The 18,808-nt window shown below is 38.0% G+C and overlaps 1 protein-coding gene across 2 annotated transcripts in view; it reads right to left on the reverse strand.

Moving 5' to 3' along the window:
* Positions 1-963: 963 nt before the first annotated feature.
* The window catches only part of DENND2C (DENN domain containing 2C), a 36,194-nt gene continuing 18,349 nt past the window's right edge, over positions 964-18,808 (reverse strand). The window contains exons 9-17 of one of the 2 annotated variants that reach the window (XM_065875029.1): positions 17,884-17,961; positions 17,158-17,298; positions 16,528-16,676; positions 15,885-16,062; positions 8,967-9,008; positions 7,926-8,031; positions 3,436-3,672; positions 3,107-3,193; positions 964-1,854 (exon numbers count right to left, since the gene is read on the reverse strand). In XM_065875029.1, coding sequence (XP_065731101.1) covers positions 1,823-1,854; positions 3,107-3,193; positions 3,436-3,672; positions 7,926-8,031; positions 8,967-9,008; positions 15,885-16,062; positions 16,528-16,676; positions 17,158-17,298; positions 17,884-17,961 — 1,050 coding nt within the window. In that variant the 3' untranslated portion in view covers positions 964-1,822. The remainder of the gene's footprint in view (positions 1,855-3,106; positions 3,194-3,435; positions 3,673-7,925; positions 8,032-8,966; positions 9,009-15,884; positions 16,063-16,527; positions 16,677-17,157; positions 17,299-17,883; positions 17,962-18,808) is intronic. The other variant, XM_065875022.1, reaches the window with a different exon arrangement.

Here is an 18,808-nt window from a genome sequence, read left to right on the forward strand (position 1 = left end):
CTCACAGAGGGATGTCTGGGATCCACCACAGTAACACCTTATACCCCCGTTTTATAAACACTCAATTCCCAGTTACTAATTGTTCCCTCAGGGTGGGAGTGTTAGAGGAGACCAAATGGGAAAATGTCTGGTAAAAGCCCCACTGAGGTAAGCTGCTTAATAAGCTTTTTTTTTTTTTTTTTTTTAACATAGGCTTAGTTCTATTTTCTTGGCCCACATCTATAGGAATTGAATTATACAGCACCCATCTTAAATGGTGTCTGCTTCAGATCCATTCACGCACACCTGAATGGGTTGTAATGACAATACTGCACAAGTTAATAAGTTGTATCATAACACAACTTATAATCCTTTAAGTTTGAATATTTTTTATCTCAGTTAAAGCCATCAGCAGGAGTTGAAGAAAACAAACTGATACTTGCTGTAACATTTATCAATTAGCGTTACACCAATGCTGACAAATTCCTCTTTCATACCACTACTACTACTTTAGATATTATGGGTTGGAGTGATTATGTGGTGTGTGCCCAGGAAATGTCCATATTCTGAGTCCAATTTAACTAGAGCAAAAAGTCCAACATTTCTAGAGGAACCAAAAAAAGTCTCATCTGGACACCTATAGTTCGAAGTCCCTTATTCTCAGAGCTGCAAGTTGACTCTGGTACACTTCAGCTTAAAAAACAAAAACAACAAAAAAAAGCTTTTTCAATAACTATAGTCCCACAGAGTTCAAATTTCCATCTGTAGGAATAACGAACTTTCTATGTGTTCATAAACTAATAGTCCTAGCTTCAGTTTAAAGTTATTTAAACTCTGAATTCCATTTTCCTCATTAGTAAAATGCAGATGCAAATATCTCATAAAGTTGATTTAAAGACTAAACAAGATGACATACATACATGTACCATTCATGGCACATGGTGGACACTAAAAAAGAAGGTAGTTCTCATGCCCTTAAAGGACATTTTCCTGTTAGGTATATATTTTTTTCTTTTCTTGTTTTTGGCCATGCCATGCGGCATGTGGAATACGCATGGGGGATCTTAGTTCTCGGACCAGGGATCAAACCCGTGCCCCCTGCAGTGGAAGCATGGAGTCTTAACCACTGGACTGCCAGGGAAGTCCCCCACTAGCTATAATTCCCCAAAGTTTAATGTTGACATGCGTGGGACAAGCTACCCAAGTGCCACACAATGTGGAGGAGGCGCTATAAAATGTCTATTTTTATAAGATACTCAATAACAGTGATAATACATAGGGCTTCCACATAAGTGAGATTCCCCTAGACAGATCATTAGACCAAAAAAAAAAAAAACAAAACAAAAGACGAGTATAGTCCTTAGCTCAGCTCAAACAGCCCACAGGTTTAAAGCTGCCATGGTATTTCAGTGATGAGAATTATGTGTGAAGGGCTAGTCCTCTACTTCTATCATGCCTCCGTAGTACCTTAAATGCAGCACTTTTCTCATTGTGCTCATCTTTGAGCTGTTTTTAAAATGCAACACCACCTCTTTCTTGTAAAAGACAAGCGCCTTCATAGACTAAGCTCAAAACACAAAGAATGAGCTGAAGAATCAAAAAGAAAGGCCACTTAAAAAAAATCTGGAGGCAGAGTAAAGGGAGCATTGGATCCAGACTACTCCCAACAATTCTCCAGTGATTACTACAGCAGCAACAGGAGAATCCCGCTCCGAGAACCTGGCCCACTGTGTAACCTTTCAACTTTCAAGACTTTGTAGAATACTTCAGGACATCTTGACTCTTGGAAAAATAGTTTGTCACTTTCTGTTCTATTTAGGATGGAGGCTGTCAATCAAAGATTTCATTTCTTCTGAAGAAATTTCATTTTACTTCCTAAAGGAAAAAAAGTAGAGTGAACTCTCATTAGTTCATTTTTATTTATTATACATTATTTGAGACAAGGGATTAAACCTAGTCATTCAGAACAGCCCAGAAGTAAGCTGCCATCTCAAGCTATCAGTTGATGTGTTTAACCACCAAAAAAACCCCAAACCAAACCAAACCAAACACACACACACAAAATCCCCACATTTCTAATTGTAGAGGTAGAAGAGAACTGAGACATCATCTAATCCCATGGTTTTCAAACCCGACTGTAGGTTAAAATCAGCTGTCCTGCTCCCCAGAGATTTTGTGGAGCCTGGTGTGGGGTGGATTTTCTTTTTGTTTTTTCTTTTTCTTGCCGCACCACACAGCTTGCAGGACCTTAGTTCCCTGACCAGGGATCGAACCCATGCCCCTGCATTGGAAGCGTGACGTCCTAACCACTGGACCGCCAGGAAATTCCCTGGATTTTCATTTAAATTCCCTAGAGATTATAATATTGTAATCAGATCAGCTGAGAACCACTGATCTAATCTAACACCATGGTATAAAGATGAAATAATAGCCCTAGACATAATTTGTCCATGGCCTCTCAGCTAATTAGGGGCTAATTTTAATTAGGGGGGCATATATTTCAAAGATCAATATAAATACCATAGAGTACAGGTTCTTCATTGTTTGGGGCTACCACACCACTGTTCTCCTACATCATACTGGATAATTAAAAGTTAACTATAATTGAAAAATCATAAACAACTGTGTTTCCTTGTGAAGAGTAAAATTAGAGACTTTCAGGAAATCCTCTTTTGCCTCAGATGCCCTCTGAACCAGGTATTTTTAACCTGGAGCATATGGATGGGCTTCAAGGGGGTCCATTAACACCCTCAAATTATACGCATAATTTGTTTGTATGCTCCAAGTATATTTTTCTGGGAAAAGGTGCAGATTTTAATAAGATTCTTCCAGGGATGTGGCCTAGAAAAGATTAACAATCATGATATGCAAAATTCTTATATCATGAGGGAGCTTCATCTGAGGAAAACAGCCCCATGGACGACTCTGATGGAGAATCCTAACCTCTGAGAAAGAGTTTTGTCTTTCTCCAAAACACTTTGGAAATAGGGCCATGGTTTCTGGTCACCCTCCTTGAGGTTATATTGTTGAAGTGATGATAAAGCTTTTGTGATGAGGCATGCTTACCGCAAAAGTTTTTTTTTTTTTTTTAACTATATTTATCTAACAGGAAAACACAGCAACTTACCAAGAGTCCGCAAAATTCTATTCACTCCACTGGGCTCAGACTCAGGAATTGTTTCCAAATACTGGAGGGCCCGGACCTCAAACAAACCTACAAGAAAAACTCATGTTGATGAAACTGCCATACATTTAAGACTGAAAATCAATTGAATAAAACTCTGTACTCACTACCAATGTACTTCCGTAGCTAAAACAATATCACAAAATAAATGTTTCCCATAATAAACAACTCACAGTGAGCCCTTGTAGCTTTATGCTATTTTTTTTTGTATTATTTTCAAATCTTTCAAGTACTCACTAAATACAGAGGGAGAACTTTATGATGAAACTGACCTTTCACCCCACTTTTCCGAAGCTCTCGGTCCTGGATGAATCCTGCAAACATCTGAGTTTCCATGAAGAGATCCAGGAAGTGGCGTACACTTCGGGAGGTGTGGGATTTACGGAATGGCTCCCTTTGGAATACACGCTCCCCATGCTCAGTGACAGTCATGCTCAAAGAATAATGTCCCACCAGTTCAACAAAAAACCTGACAAATGCTTCCGACACCAGAGAGTTGAGTGTCACATCTTCTGCAAAATGAACGAAGAAAGAAAGAAGGGGGGAAAAATCCCCTAAGTTTTGTGTTTATAGGGACACTGGCTCCAGTTATAAAAGTGACGCCTAGGGGATCACAGATTAAAGGACAGAGAATAAATGTAGGAATCCTCATTCTTAGCTTTCTTGTACTCTTCATGACCTGAAAAAAAGCAAATGGCTTATATCCTTACCTTCATGTTCTTCCCACGCATACTGTGGTCTGCACATCTGTGATTTCACTGTAATGGCTCTTTCAAAGGCCACCAGTGAGAACCAGCCAAATTTAATCTCCTTTTCTATTTTTATCCTCCTTTAAACTCTATGCTGCATTTGCGCTGACCTCCTCCTCATTCCTCTTGTCTCCCACAACTTTATGCTCTCCTGATTTCCTGATTCCTCTCCTGCCTTTAGGACCAAACATTTGTTTTGCTCTTGCCTCTTCTTCTTCTTCCTAGGCATGGTCTTTGGACCCCTTCTCTTCAACATTCCTTTCCTTAAAGAGCTAACTGGTATATGCAGAGAGAGCTGGCTTTCTTTGTCAATAATTCTCAACCTCAGATCTCCAGTCCTGATATTTCACCAAAATTCACTTTCTACATTTTCAGGCTACCTATAGGTGATCATCATTTGGCTGTCCCATTAGCACTTACATTCCATTTGTCTAAAAGTCACCATCTAGGGAACTCCCTGAAGGCCCAGTGGTTAGTACTCTGTGCTCTCACTGCTGAGGGCATGGGTTTAATCCCTGGTCAGGGAACTAAGATGTTGCAAGCTGCCCGGCACAGCCAAAAAAACAAAAAAGTCACCATCTCAGGTTCTTTTGGGAAATTGGTAGATTACAAATCAAATAAACAATACATGCCAAAAACCAAATTCATTATATTTCTCCACCAAATCAGTTTCTCTCTCAACTTTCTCATTTCATATTGCATCATGATTATTCCATAATAAATAATAATGTATTGAGTGCTTTTACAAATTTTAAAATAATCCAGTGAGGTAAGTCTATTATTTCCCTTTTACAGCTGAGGAAACTGAGGCTCAAATCAAAGACATTCTCCAGGGTCCCCTCATCCAGTACCATGGAGAAGCTGCAGGACTCCCAAGTCAAGTGATTCTTAACCACTATAATATAGCACAATGTGTTGCCTTCCAGGTTCCAGGCTCAAACCTCAGGTTCAACTTAGACTCCTCCTTTTCCTCCCATAACAAAATAGTATTCTTTTCCTCACAATGTCTCTTGCTCTTTCCCATGGGCTGACTGGGGATCTGGGACCCAGGTTTAATCAGACTTCTAACATGAAGCAGCTGTATAATAGTGGGCAACTTGCTTTACCTCTCATCGCCTCTCTCTCCATATCTGTATAATGAGGTGGCTGATTAGGCAATTTCTGAGCTCTCTTCCGACATTACATTTTTATTCTTTTTTTTAAAATTTCATTTTTATTATTTGGCTGCATCAGGTCTTAGCTGTAGCGCGTGGGCTTTTCTCTAGTTCTGGCACGTGGGCTTAGTTGCCCCATAGTATGTGGGATTTTAGTTCCCCAATCAGGGATCGAACCCATGTCCTCTGCATTGGAAAGCGGAATCTTAACCACTGGACCACCAGGGAAGTCCCTACACTTTTATTCTAATCTAGATTTTTGTTATATTTGTTATATTTTGTTCAACAGACTTCCTTCTCATCTCTTTCTTTCTGCAGCTGAGAATCCATCACTGCTTTATCATTAACACTTTTGCCCCACTCTCCCATCACCTCCAGTTACTGTCCCATCTATCCTCCAGTTTGCAGCAAAAAATTTCTTGCAAGAGTTGTTTATACCTGTTGTACCTACTTTCTTACACCTAATTCCCTTTCTTTAAAAAATTATGTTTTTCTATAACTTATCTTCCATTCTTTGTTTCTGTTTTAATGAATAACTTTATAGTTTCTTGTAACATGTATGAATAGTTCATAAGATCAGGAGTGAGACGACCACACAAGTGCCCACCACAAAGCTTAGAATAGAACATCACGTGTATCTCTGAAGTTCCCTGTGTGATGCTCTCTCAGTGGTGTTCTTCCCCTACTTTGCAATAGAGGGTGACCATTTTTTGTAATTTTGTGTGTATCATTTGCTTTACATTACAGTCTTACCATACACATCCAACACCAACAACATATTGTTAGGTCTTGTATGTCTTTGAACATTATATAAAACATTATATTCTTCTGCAACTTACTGTTTTAATTCAACGTGTTTTTTAAAAAATATTTATTTATTTATTTATTTATTTGGCTGTGTTGGGTCTTAGTTGCAGCATGCCAGATTTTCAAAATGTGTGTTTTTAAGCTTCTTTTTTTAAATGCTATATTCTCCTGTCAGTGGACATTTAGGTTGTTTCAGTTTTTGCTATCACATACAATAACACTATAAAAATTATTGTACTTGTTTCCTAGTTATAATGTACAAGAGTTTCTCTGTGTATATATCTAAAATGGAATTGTTGGGTTGCAGGATATGTACACCTTTAATGTTACTAGATGATGCCAAATTGTTTTTCTAAAGGGGTTGAAGTAACTTACACATTCTCATCAACACCTGATACTGTCAGACTTTAAAATTTTTGCCAATATGGTGGGTATAAAATGGTATCTCACTGTGGTTTTAATTTACATTTCCCTGATTTTGACGGGGTTGTGTATCTTTTCATATATTTATTGGCCTTTCATGTTTCCTCCTCTATGAAATGACTGTTCATATCTTTCCCCCATTTTCCTCTTGGGTTGTTCATCTTTTTACTTTTAAACTGTAGGAATTTTAAAAACTAAATTCTAGATACTATTCCTTTGTTAGTTATATTTGTTGAAAATGCCTTCATCTAGTTTATAGCTTGTTTTTTATTTCTTTTAGGGTTAGGGAGATTGGGGTTGACATATATACACTATTGATACCATGTATAAAACAGATAACTGATGAGAACCTACTGTATAGCACAGCAAACTACTCAGTGCTCTGTGGTAACATAAATGAGAAAGAAATCCAAAAAAGAGGGGCTATATGTATACATATACCTGATTCACTTTGCTGTACTGTACAAACTAACATAATATTGTAAAGCAACTATATTCCAATAAAAATTAAAACAAAAATAAAAACAAAAAAACATAACTGCTTACTCTTTCCTTCATGGAATACTTTCTTCACTCAGTTTCTACAATATCACATACTCCTGGTTTTTCATCTACTTCACTAGCTGCTCCTTTTAGTCTCCTTTGCTGGATCCTTCTCCTCTTCCCAACTACCAAAAGTTGGAAATCTAAGCACATCATTCCCAACCAGGGCTCAATCCTTAAATCTTTTTAATTTTCTCTCTATGCTTACTCTATTGGGCTATTTCATCTGTTCCCACAGCTTTAAAATAGCAACTTTTAAATGTATGTCTCTAGCCCAAATCTTTCCTCTGAATCTCAAATTCACGTATATAAATGCCTACTAGATATCTCCAGCTGAAAGTCTGCCAGGTATTGGATGTCCAATAGGTATCTCAAACTTAATATTAAAAACTGAACTTTTAGTTAGTCCTCTAAACCTGCCCCTTCTCTAATGTTCCCCATTGGTAAACAGCCTTAGTGTTCTCCTCTGTAGAATGGGGATTAAATCATAACACCTGCTTCATAAAGATATTACAAGGATGAAATAAGATGTATGCTAAGTGCTTAAAACAATGCTTGGCACAGAGTAAGCCACCCATAAAATATTATTCATCCTTTTATTCAACAAATACTTATTGAATACCTATTTACTAAATGCTGTTTAAAGTACTGGAAATAGAAAACAAATAGACGGTCACTGCTCTCATGGAACTTACATTTTAGCACATCAGATGGTGATGAAAGCCATGGAGAAAAATAAGGTCAGGGAGGAGGATAGGACATGCTAAGGGAACAGGAACAATTTTAAACAGGACAGTCAGAAAAGGCCTCACTAAGAAAGTGACATTTGAGCATGGTCCTGCAAGAACAAAGAGCAGGAGCCATGTGGATATCTAGGGGAATAGCATTCCATACATGGAACTGAGCAAGTGCAAAAGTCCTGAAATAGAAGGGGACTTGGCACAGCTGAGGGTGAGCAAGAAAGCTGACTATAAGCTTATGAAGGCACAGGCAATCTCATACTGCTATTGCATATGCTTTGGCAGGGTGCTGGGCATTTGGTATTTACTGCCTTGACCTTAAATCCTCAGACCACTTGTCTCATACCTTGTAAAAAATTCTGCTCCTGAGCCAAAATTTCGTTTCGTTCTTCCAAAATTTGTATCAGGGCAGCCTGGAGTTTAGGTGGTAGAATTTCATCCTCATCAGATACCTTAAGAGATGAAATTGAGATTTTCATGAGCTTTGAGAAAGTCTCAAACATGCCTTATTTAAGTCCCTCAAAGTCCACAGGTGGCTTTGTATATATTTTGGCTGAAGAGTCAGTCTCAAGCTTCCTTCCCTACATTGAGCAGAATCCACAAAACTTATGGTGCATACATCTTCATTACATTTAAGAAAAATAAATAATATGCCTTATAAAATTTTCTGGTACTTTCCCACAAAATGCTTCTCATCTCCAAGTCTTATGCTATATTACAAAGATCATCCCCAAATAAATGGTGCTTCACATGTGACGAGCTGACTGATTCTGAAAAAAGACAAGTCTTGGGAAACATTCTTTTCACCCTGCCCTCAGTGCTCACAAAACTATATACAGGTTACATACAGAGGGCTGCTCTAAGGCTTTACTAACTCTCCTCTCCACTTCACTATCCAGAATAAGTGACACTTCCTTTCTGCCCCTACTGTATCTTGTATAAGTTTCTATTACACCATTTCTAAAACTTTATGGCTATGTCTGCTCCCTCTCCCCTCCCCTTTAAACTATAAGGCCTGAGAGATCAAACTGAGTATCTTACTCATCTTTAGTTTCTGACTGGCTAACAGAATATCTAGAAATAATTGGTGCTGAATGCTTGTTAAATTTAATTAAATTAGACCCATACATCAACCCATAAGACTTGAAGGGAGGGTCACCTCTTTTGAGAATGGCATTTAATCTGTTTCCTCCTTCCCTAAATTGGGACAGTGAGCTATGAACCCAAATCAAATTTTTCAGGTCAATCTTGTATGATTGACCGCAGTGTCAAGTCAAGTATGTGTAGGAACTGTAAGTCTTGCCTGAGTCACCTTCTCTAAGTACTTTCACATATTTTCTGGCCAATTATACCCAAACATTACATAATCACCTCCTTTGTCACTCACCTCCTGTAAGAACTTGTCTGCACAGAGATCAACTATCAGCACCTACAGAATAAAGGAGCCAGACAAGTTAAACCAGAGACAGTCACAGAGAAATACATTAGACACTGCTAGATCAGGAAGAGTGTTTTGATTCTTTCATGCAAAGGGGAATAGTTTAAAATAAACTTAAAGGTTTATTTGTTTTGTTTCCTTTCTTTTTTTAAAAATTGAAGTATAATTGACTTAAATATTATATTAGTTTCAGGTGTATAAAGTGATTCAATATTATTATACACTAACTTAAAATGTCAGCCCATTTAAAAGTTAACTCATCAACACAAGTAAAAAGAATTTCAAGTTAAAAAAAAAATGATGGCAGCACACCTAGAGATTAAAAGAGACTAAAAAAACCACACCAACCAAATGCACTGCATGGACTTTATTTGGAACTTAATTCAAACTATTAAAAATTTATGAAATAATTAGAGAGCTGAATACTGAATTTTTCTGATATTGAGGAACTGTTATTAAATTTTTTAGGTGTGATAATGGTATTGTGATTATGTTAAAAATGACCTTATAGAAATTCATATTGCAATATTTAGAATTATGAAATTATGTCAGGATATACTTCAAAATATTATGGGAGAGAGGTAGAAGTATGATTGGCCAAAACTTTGTAAGTATTTAAGAAGGGTGATTGGATTTATTTTACTCTCTTGTTTACTTTTACATATGTTTAAAATTTTCCATTATAACAAGTTAAAAAAATAGGTTAATACAAAAATCAGAAGTGTTTCTATACACTAACAATGAAGTGTCTGAAAAATAAATTAAGAAAACAACCCCATTTTCAATTGCACCACAAGGAATAAAATACCTAGGAATAAATTTAAACAAGGAGGTAAAAGATATTTGTGCTGAAAACTATAAGACACTGATGAGAGAAACTGAACAATACACAAATAAATGGAAAGATATTCCATGCTCATGGACTGGAAGAATTAATATTGTTAAAATGTCTAAATTACCCAAAGCAATCTACAGAGTCAGTGCAATCCCTACCAAAATTCCAATGGCAATTTTCACAGAAAGAGAACAAACAATTGTAAAATTTTCATGGAACTACAAAAGACTCCAAATAGCCAAAATGATCTTGAGAAAGAAGAATAAAGGTAGAGACCATCATACTTCCTGGTTTCAAACTATATTACAAAGCTATAGTAATCAAAACAGTATGGTACTGGCATAAAACAGACACATGGCTCAATGGAACAGAATAGAGGGTCCATAAATAAACCCCACACATAGTCAATTAACTTTTTAAAAATTAATTAATTTATTAATTTGGCTGCACTGGGTCTTAGTTGCATCACATGGGATCTTTAGTTGTGGCATGAGGGATCTAGTTCCCTGACAGGGGTCGAACCCGGGCCCTCTGCATTGGGAGCACACAGTCTTCACCACTGGACCACCAGGGAAGTCCCAGTCAATTAACTGATGACAAAGGAGCCAAGAATATAAAATGGGGAAAGGACAATCTCTTCAATAAATGGTGTTGGGAAAATCAGATAGCTGCATGCCAAAAAATAAAATTGGATCCCAATCTTACACCATACACAAAAATCAACTCAAAATGGATTAATGACTTAAACATAAGACCTGAAATCATAAAACTCCTAGAAGAAAACACAGGGGGTAGCACCTTTACATTGGTCTTGGCAATGATTGTTTGGATTTGACACCAAAAGCAAAGGCAACAAAAGCAAAAATAAGCAAGTGGGATTACATCAAACTAAAAAGCTTCTGCACAGCAAAGGAAACCATCAATAAAATAAAAAGGAAATGTAAAGAATGGGAGAAAACATTTGCAGATCATATATTGGATAAGGGGTTACCACCCAAAAAATATAAAGAACTCATACAACTCAATAGCAAAAAAACCCCAAACCATCCAATTTAAAAATAGGCAGAGGAACTGAATAGACATTATTCCAAAGAAGACATACAAATGACTAACAAGCACATGAAAAGGTATTCCACATCAGGGAAATGCAAATCAAAACCACAATGAGATATCATCACCTGTTAGAATGGCTAGCAACAAAAGACAAAAGATAACAAATACTGGCAAGAATGTGGAGAAAAGGGAACTATTGTGCACTCTTTTTTTTTTTTGCCGTATGCGGGCCTCTCACTGTTGTGGCCTCTCCCACTGAAGAGCACAGGCTCCGGGCGCGCAGGCTCAGTGACCATGGCTCACGGGCCCAGCCGCTCCGCGGCATGTGGGATCCTCCCGGACCGGGGCACAAACCTGTGTCCCCTGCATTGGCAGGCGGACTCTCAACCACTGCACCACCAGGGAAGCCCTGTGCACTCTTTATGGGAATGTAAATTTTCCATATCCACTATGGAAACAGTAAGGAGGTTCGTCAAAAAATTAAAAATAGAATCAGCACATGATTCAGCAATCCCACTTCTGGGCATGAAACCAAAGGAAATAAGATCACTATTTTGAAGAAATAGCTGCACCCCCATGTTTACTGCAGCATTACTTACAACAGATATGACAATGGAAACAACCTAAATGTCCATCAACAGATGACTAGGTAAAGATGTGGTATGTGTGTATGCATACACACACACACACACACACACACAAACAAACACAATGGAATATTATTCAGCCATATAAAGAAGAAAATCCTGCCATTGGTGACAACATGGATGCTAAGTGAAATAAGTCAGGCAGAGAAAGACAGATACCACTTACATGTGGAATCTAAAACAAATGAATTCACAGATACAGAGAACAGATTGGTGGTTGCCAGACATGGGGGTGGGGGATGGATGAAATGGGTGAAGGGGGTCAAAAGGCAAAAATTTCCAGTTATAAGATAAATAAGTTCTGGATATGTAATGTACAGCATGGTGACTACAGTTAATAATACTACACTGTATATTTGAAAGTTGCTAAGAGTCTATCTTAAAAGTTCTCATAACAAGAAAAAAAAATTTCTAACTATGTGAGGTGATGGATATTAACTAAACTTACTGTGTAATTATTTTGAAATATATGCATATATCATATAATATCATTATGCTGTACATCTCAAACTAATACAATGTTATACGTCAATCATATCTCAATAAAACTGGGGGAGAAAAAAAGGTTAACCCATCAGTGTAATAGGGAAGAAGAGCTATTTCAATAAGTGGTACTGGGATAGTTGGCTATCCATATGAAAAAAATGAAACGACCCCTACCTCCATTTTTTCTTTTTGGCCACACTGTGTGGCTTGCAGGATCTTAGTTCCCTGACCAGGGATTGAACCCACGCCCACAGCAGTGAAAGCAGGGAGTCCTAACCACTGGACTGCCAGGGAATTCCCCCTACCTCCTATTATATATAAAAAAAATCAAGCCCCTGACTTCAGAAACAAAAATTAAAGGCATAATAATAAAGCTTCCAAGAGATAATATAGGAGGCTATGTCCATGAAGTTAATATAAAGAAAAACTTAAGCAGTTCACACACACACACACACACACACACACACACACACACACACACATAAAAACACTAATCATAAAAAAACTGATAATTCTGACCACATTAAAATTAAGAACACCACTATATTTAAAAAACACCATTTTGGTGAATGAAAAGGTAAGCTACAAAGGGGCTCGTATCCAGAGCTATAAAAGAAGCTATAAAAACGCTTCTTACAAAATCAGTGAGGGTAAACAATTCAGTATAAGGATATAGCCTATGAATTTTACAAAAGATGACAAAAAATGACATTCAAATGGCCAATAAACATATAGAAAGATGCTCACCCTCAACCATAATCAAGGAATGCCAATTAAACCACAATGAGTACAACTACATACCCATCAGATAGGCTAAATTACACAAACTGATGACAACAAGGGCTGTCAAGGACGTGGAGCAACAGGAACTCTCATACAGTGCTGGAGGAAGTTTAACTTGGCACAGCTACTTTGGAAAAGCTTGACTTTACCTACTAAAGTTGAAGGTTTACTCTATGACCCAGCAATTCCATTTCCAAGTATATGTCCATAAAACTGCATGCACATATGTACCAAGGGTCATGAACAAGAATATTCATAGCAGCATTATTAATAACTCCAAACTGGAAACAACTCAGATGTCAATCAACTGTAGAATGGATAAGAAAATTGTGGCACATTCACACAATGGAATACTATACACAATTAGAATAATCAAACTACTGTTGTTAAACCCATCAACATGGATGAATCTTAAAGACAGAATGTTGGGGACTTCCCCAGTGCTGCAGTGGTTAAGAATCCATCTGTCAATGCAGGGGACACGGGTTTGAGTCCTGGTCAGGGAAGATCCTACATGCCACGGAGCAACTAAGCCCACATCCTGCAACAACTGAGCCTGCACTCTAAAGTCCACGAGCCACAACTACTGAGCCCACGTGCCACAACTACTGAAGCCCACTTGCCTAGAGCCCGTGCTCCACAACAAGAGAAGCCACTGCAATGAGAAGCCTGCACACCACAACAAAAAGTAGCCCGGCTTGCCGCAACTAGGGAAAGCCCACACGCAGCAACGAAGACCCAATACAGCCAAAAAAAAAAAAAAAAGACATAAAGTTGCTCCAAAGAAGCCAGACTGAAAAAAGAAAAGAAAGAAAGAAAGAAAATACTGTATCAGTTCACTTATTTCAAGCTTAAAACCAGGCAAAACTGAATTACACTGTTTAGGTATACATGCCTAGGATGTTAAACTATAAACAAAACAAGAAAATGAGCACCATGAAAGTCAAGATAATGGTTACCTTTTGCAAGGGGTGGGGAAGGGAACAGTGATTAGAAGAAAGCATGATGGGGGACTTCCCTGGCAGTCCAGTGGTTAAGACTCCGCGCTTCAAATGCTGGAGGTGCGGGTTTGATCCCTGGTGGGGGAACTAAGATCCCACAAGACACACGGCATGGCCAAAAAATAATAATAATTAAAAATTAAATAATTTAATAATTAAAAATAATTAAATTAAAAAGGCATGATGGGGACTTCTGTTTCCATTGCCATAATATTTCTATTCTATTCCAATGTTGGTTACATAAGCATTCACTATGTGATAATTAACTGAGCCATACATTTTGTTTGGGCATTTATCTATACGTGTTTTATATCTGAAACAATTTATTAAATTAACCCAGAGTAGTTTCTGTGTATGATTTTTAAAAAAAGACCTATTCTTCTATACAATGGAGAAAAGACAGCCTCTTCAATAAGTGGTGCTGGGAAAACTGGACAGATACATGTAAAAGAATGAAATAAGAACACTCCCTAACACCATACACAAAAATAAACTCAAAATGGATTAAAGACCTAAATGTAAGGCCAGACACTATCAAACGCTTAGAGGAAAACACAGGCAGAACACTCTATGACATAAATCACAGCAAGATCCTTTCTGACCCACCTCCTAGAGAAGTGGAAATAAAACCAAGAATAAACAAATGGGACCTAATGAAACTTAAAAGCTTTTGCACAGCAAAGGAAACCATAAACAAGATGAAAAGGCAACCCTCAGAATGGGAGAAAATACTTGCAAATGAAGCAACTGACAAAGGATTAATCTCCAAAATTTACAAGCAGCTCATGCAGCTCAATATCAAAAAAACAAACAACCCCATCCAAAAATGGGCAGAAGACCTAAATAGACATTTCTCCAAAGAAGATATACAGATTGCCAACAAACCCATGAAAGAATGCTCAACATCACTAATCATTAGAGAAATGCAAATCAAAACTACAATGAGGTATCACCTCACACCGGTCAGAATGGCCACCATCAAAAAATCTACAAACAGTAAATGCTGGAGAGGGTGTGGAGAAAAGGGAACCCTCTTGCACTGCTGGTGGGAATGTAAATTGATACAGCCACTATGGAGAACAGTATGGAGGTTCCTTGAAAAAGTAAAAATAAAACTACCATATGACCCAGCAATCCCACTACTGGGCATATACCCTGAGAAAACAGTAATTCAAAAAGAGTCATGTACCACAATGTTCACTGCAGCTCTATTTACAATAGCCAGGACATGGAAGCAACCTAAGTGTCCATCAACAGATGAATGGATAAAGAAGATGTGGCACATATATACAATGGAGTATTACTCAGCCATAAAAAGAAACGAAATTGAGTTATTTTTAGTGAGGTGGATGGACCTAGACTCTGTCATACAGAGTGAAGTAAATCATAAAGAGAAAAACAAATACTGTATGCTAACACATATATATGGAATCTAAAAAAAAAAAAAAAAAAGGTTATGAAGAACCTAGGGGCAGAGAGGAATAAAGACGAAGATGTAGAGAATGGACTTGAGGACATGGCGCGGGGGAAGGGGAAGCTGGGACGAAGTGAGAGAGTGGCATGATGGACATACATACACTACCAAATGTAAAATAGACAGAGGGAAGCAGCTGCATAGCACAGGGAGATCAGCTAGGTGCTTTGTGACCACCTAGAGGGGTGGGATAGAGAGGGCGGGAGGCAGATGCAAGAGGGAGGAGATATGGGGATATATTTATATGTATAGCTGATTCAGTTTGTTATAAAGCAGAAACTAACACACCATTGTAAAGCAATTATACTCCAATAAAGATGTTTCAAAAAAAAAAAAGACCTATTCAGAATAACACAAGAATTAGCCCATGGTTCAATATTGCAAATAAGATACAACTTCAGATTCATGTGTACTATAGGATTTTTCTCACTTTCATAAACAGATACAAAAATATGATAGCATAATGTATTAACAATCATAATTACATATTATTATTAATTAATGACATATCCACCACTGTTAAAGATCACTTGTTTTCATTTGCCAGTGCCCCAGTCTTTTCCACAGGTACTATTTCTCCCATCTCACCTCTTCAATGGGTAGGTCCTGGAGCTGTGGTAAGGAGCAAGACAGGATTCCAATAAGGAAAGGAGTAGGTGAGCACACAATGTCGATCATAGATGCTGGCAGGACTGGGATGTAGGTATGCTGCCAGGTGAATGGATACAGTGTGGCAACCACAGCATGGCCACATTTTGACAGGGTGCTAGCCAGAGGAGAAAGCAAACGGTGTCATATAAAGAACAACAATGGAGGGCATTTCAGACATTACGTTACAGAATTACAAAAGTGATGCCAGTTAGTGATCATAGATTAACAATTCTGTGATTACTCATTAAATTTTAACATTTTATTTAAATTTTAACTTAATTTACCGAATATCTTTAATCTCAATCTAGCTGTTTCCCACAATTTATATTGCTAAAAGCTAGTGTGTACTTAGAAAAGCAATCCCAATTTTTAACAACAGTTTAAACAAAACACATTTTGAAGGTAAATTAATTGCAACCCCCAAAAGTCACTGTTACAGCCGAATGCAAATAGCTTTTGGATTATCCATGTCACTATAGCATTAGGTAACTGAGATCCTACCTAAATGCCCAAATTTTAAAATAGTAAGAACAAGTAAAACAACTGAAGGCTGAAGTGACATATTTTACTTATTTCTCACCTTAGGCTGTTGGCAACAAAGATTATCCTCCGCTCCAAAAGGAGAGAGGCACAGACCCGAATGAGATGGCACACACTCAGGCACTTAAAGAGACATTCAAAATCAACATGTTCCAATCGTGAGTCCAGTGGTCGGCATAGTTCAATTGACTGAAATGCAAAATTTGAATCAGGGGAGCTGAGGTGGGAAAACAATCCCTAATGACAATTCTAATGGATCCTGTCATTCTTTTACAGGTTAAATTCAAGAGAGAGGGTCTGCTACAAGGAGTTTGTGAAGCTGCCTACGCTAATGCCAAGACTTAATACCTTATTTTTGGGCTGTAAATTTCTGGTGAAATCTTTCATCCCACTGGACAATAGTATGTATAATCTTCATTTATCACACTGAAATAGACATTAGGCAGGGGCTCAATCTACAAATGATAGAAAACCTCTGGTTCTTGGGTCTAGGATCAACTATCTCACAGATCAACTGGATGTTTCTCCAGTGCTTTTGTGACCAAAACATATTCTGTACAGTTCATGAAAAAGAGAAAACTATCCTGTAAGGTTTCTATCAGGTAAGGCCTACTAGTGTAAGGCCTGCTTTTTGGAAGCTATCAAACCTTTCCAAAATGAACTAACTTACCCCATCTCCAGCCCCAGGGAGGTAGCTCTTTACTGTGATGGTGCATCCAGGAGCTGGGAAAGGAGCTTCCATGACACTTCGCATAAATGGGTAAACCAAAGCTGGAGACATTTCTCTTCTCTTCTCTACTTCATCCAGAATCTACATACACACAAAAGAATTTTTTTTAAATTAGGGACTCAGTTCAAAAACATAAAAGAATCCTATTGAAGGAACTGTCAAACTGGGTGCACAAACTTGAAAATAATACCAACAGATTTTAAGACAGATAAGCTTCTGCAACCAATAAAAGTTCATTAAAGGCATCATTTCTCTTAGAGGTACCTTTAAATCTCCAAGAAAAGTTACTAAAGTAAATCAACTTAATTTTAGAAGAGAAGCCCCTTTTTATATCACTAAGGCCGGGGCAAAGAAGGTGACACAATAATACCCTGCAGTTTGGTGTCTGGGAAAGAGATGAGACAAGATAAACTTCAGGCAATGTTTTGCTTTAAGCTGGGAGGTTTAGCAAACCAAAATGAGGATGACGGGGCAACATCATCTGGATTAGAGGTCTAAATTTAAGCCTTCAAACCCGTAGTTCTAATCTACTAATGGGGAACCCTTTCTAAAGTAGTATGTTAAAGTCTATGCCACTTAACATTGCCTAGTGAAGTCATCAGAAACAAAAACTCACTCAGAGCTCAGAAAGGACACCAATTTTCATAGGGCCCATTCTCCACTCACCTTTGAAAAAAGGTTGAAGCAGCCTAGGCGACTGACCATGCAGTATACCTCAGGGAGTCGCTTTCCTTTGCCTTCTGGCTAAAAAAAAAAAAAACAACAACAAAGCAAAAATTAAGCAGCACGAGTCTTTACTAATTTGGACTATTAATACCTCTTAATACTCCTTAGTATAGAGTAGGAACCAAAGCTCTCATTCTCAATGAACACTGAAAGATGAGAAAATGCTAAAAAAAAAATGATAGTATGATTTATTCCAGTTTAGTGATGGCACATAAGCAAGAAGTAACTCAGAGCTCCCTCAATTGGCTCACTGTACTCCATTCCTCAAATATAACCAGACTGACTTCAGCTACAATGTCAGTGCTTTCTTCATCTATTACAAACATACAAATAAATAAAATAAATCCATACCATTTCTATTATGGAACACTCTGTGGCTAACCTCCACCTTGCTCTTACTGTTTAAAGCTAACATAGCTTTGGGACTTCCCTGGTGGTCCAGTGGTAAAGAATCCTCCTTCCAGTGCAGGGGACTCGGGTTCAATCCCTGCTCAGGGAACTAAGATCCCACATGCCGCAGGGCAACTAAGCCCATGAGCCACAACTACTGAGCTCATGCGTCTCAACTAAAGAGTCTGTGTGCCACAAACTACAGAGCCCACACGCTCCGGAGCCCGTGAGCCACAACTAGAGAGAGAAAACCCGCACGCTACAACTAGAGAGAAACCCGTGTGCCACAACTAGAGAAAAGCCCGCATGCCACAACTAAGATCCTGTGTGTCGCAACTAAGATCCTGCGTGCTGCAACTAAGACCCACCGCAGCCAAAAAAATAAAGAAAATAAATAAAATATAAAGCTTAACTAGCTTCTTTATAATACACAGATCACTGAGTAGCCCCCAAACTCATCTAGAGATCGTGTTTC

This window comes from Phocoena phocoena, chromosome 1 (genome assembly GCF_963924675.1).
Source record: "Phocoena phocoena chromosome 1, mPhoPho1.1, whole genome shotgun sequence".
NCBI lineage: Eukaryota > Metazoa > Chordata > Mammalia > Artiodactyla > Phocoenidae > Phocoena > Phocoena phocoena.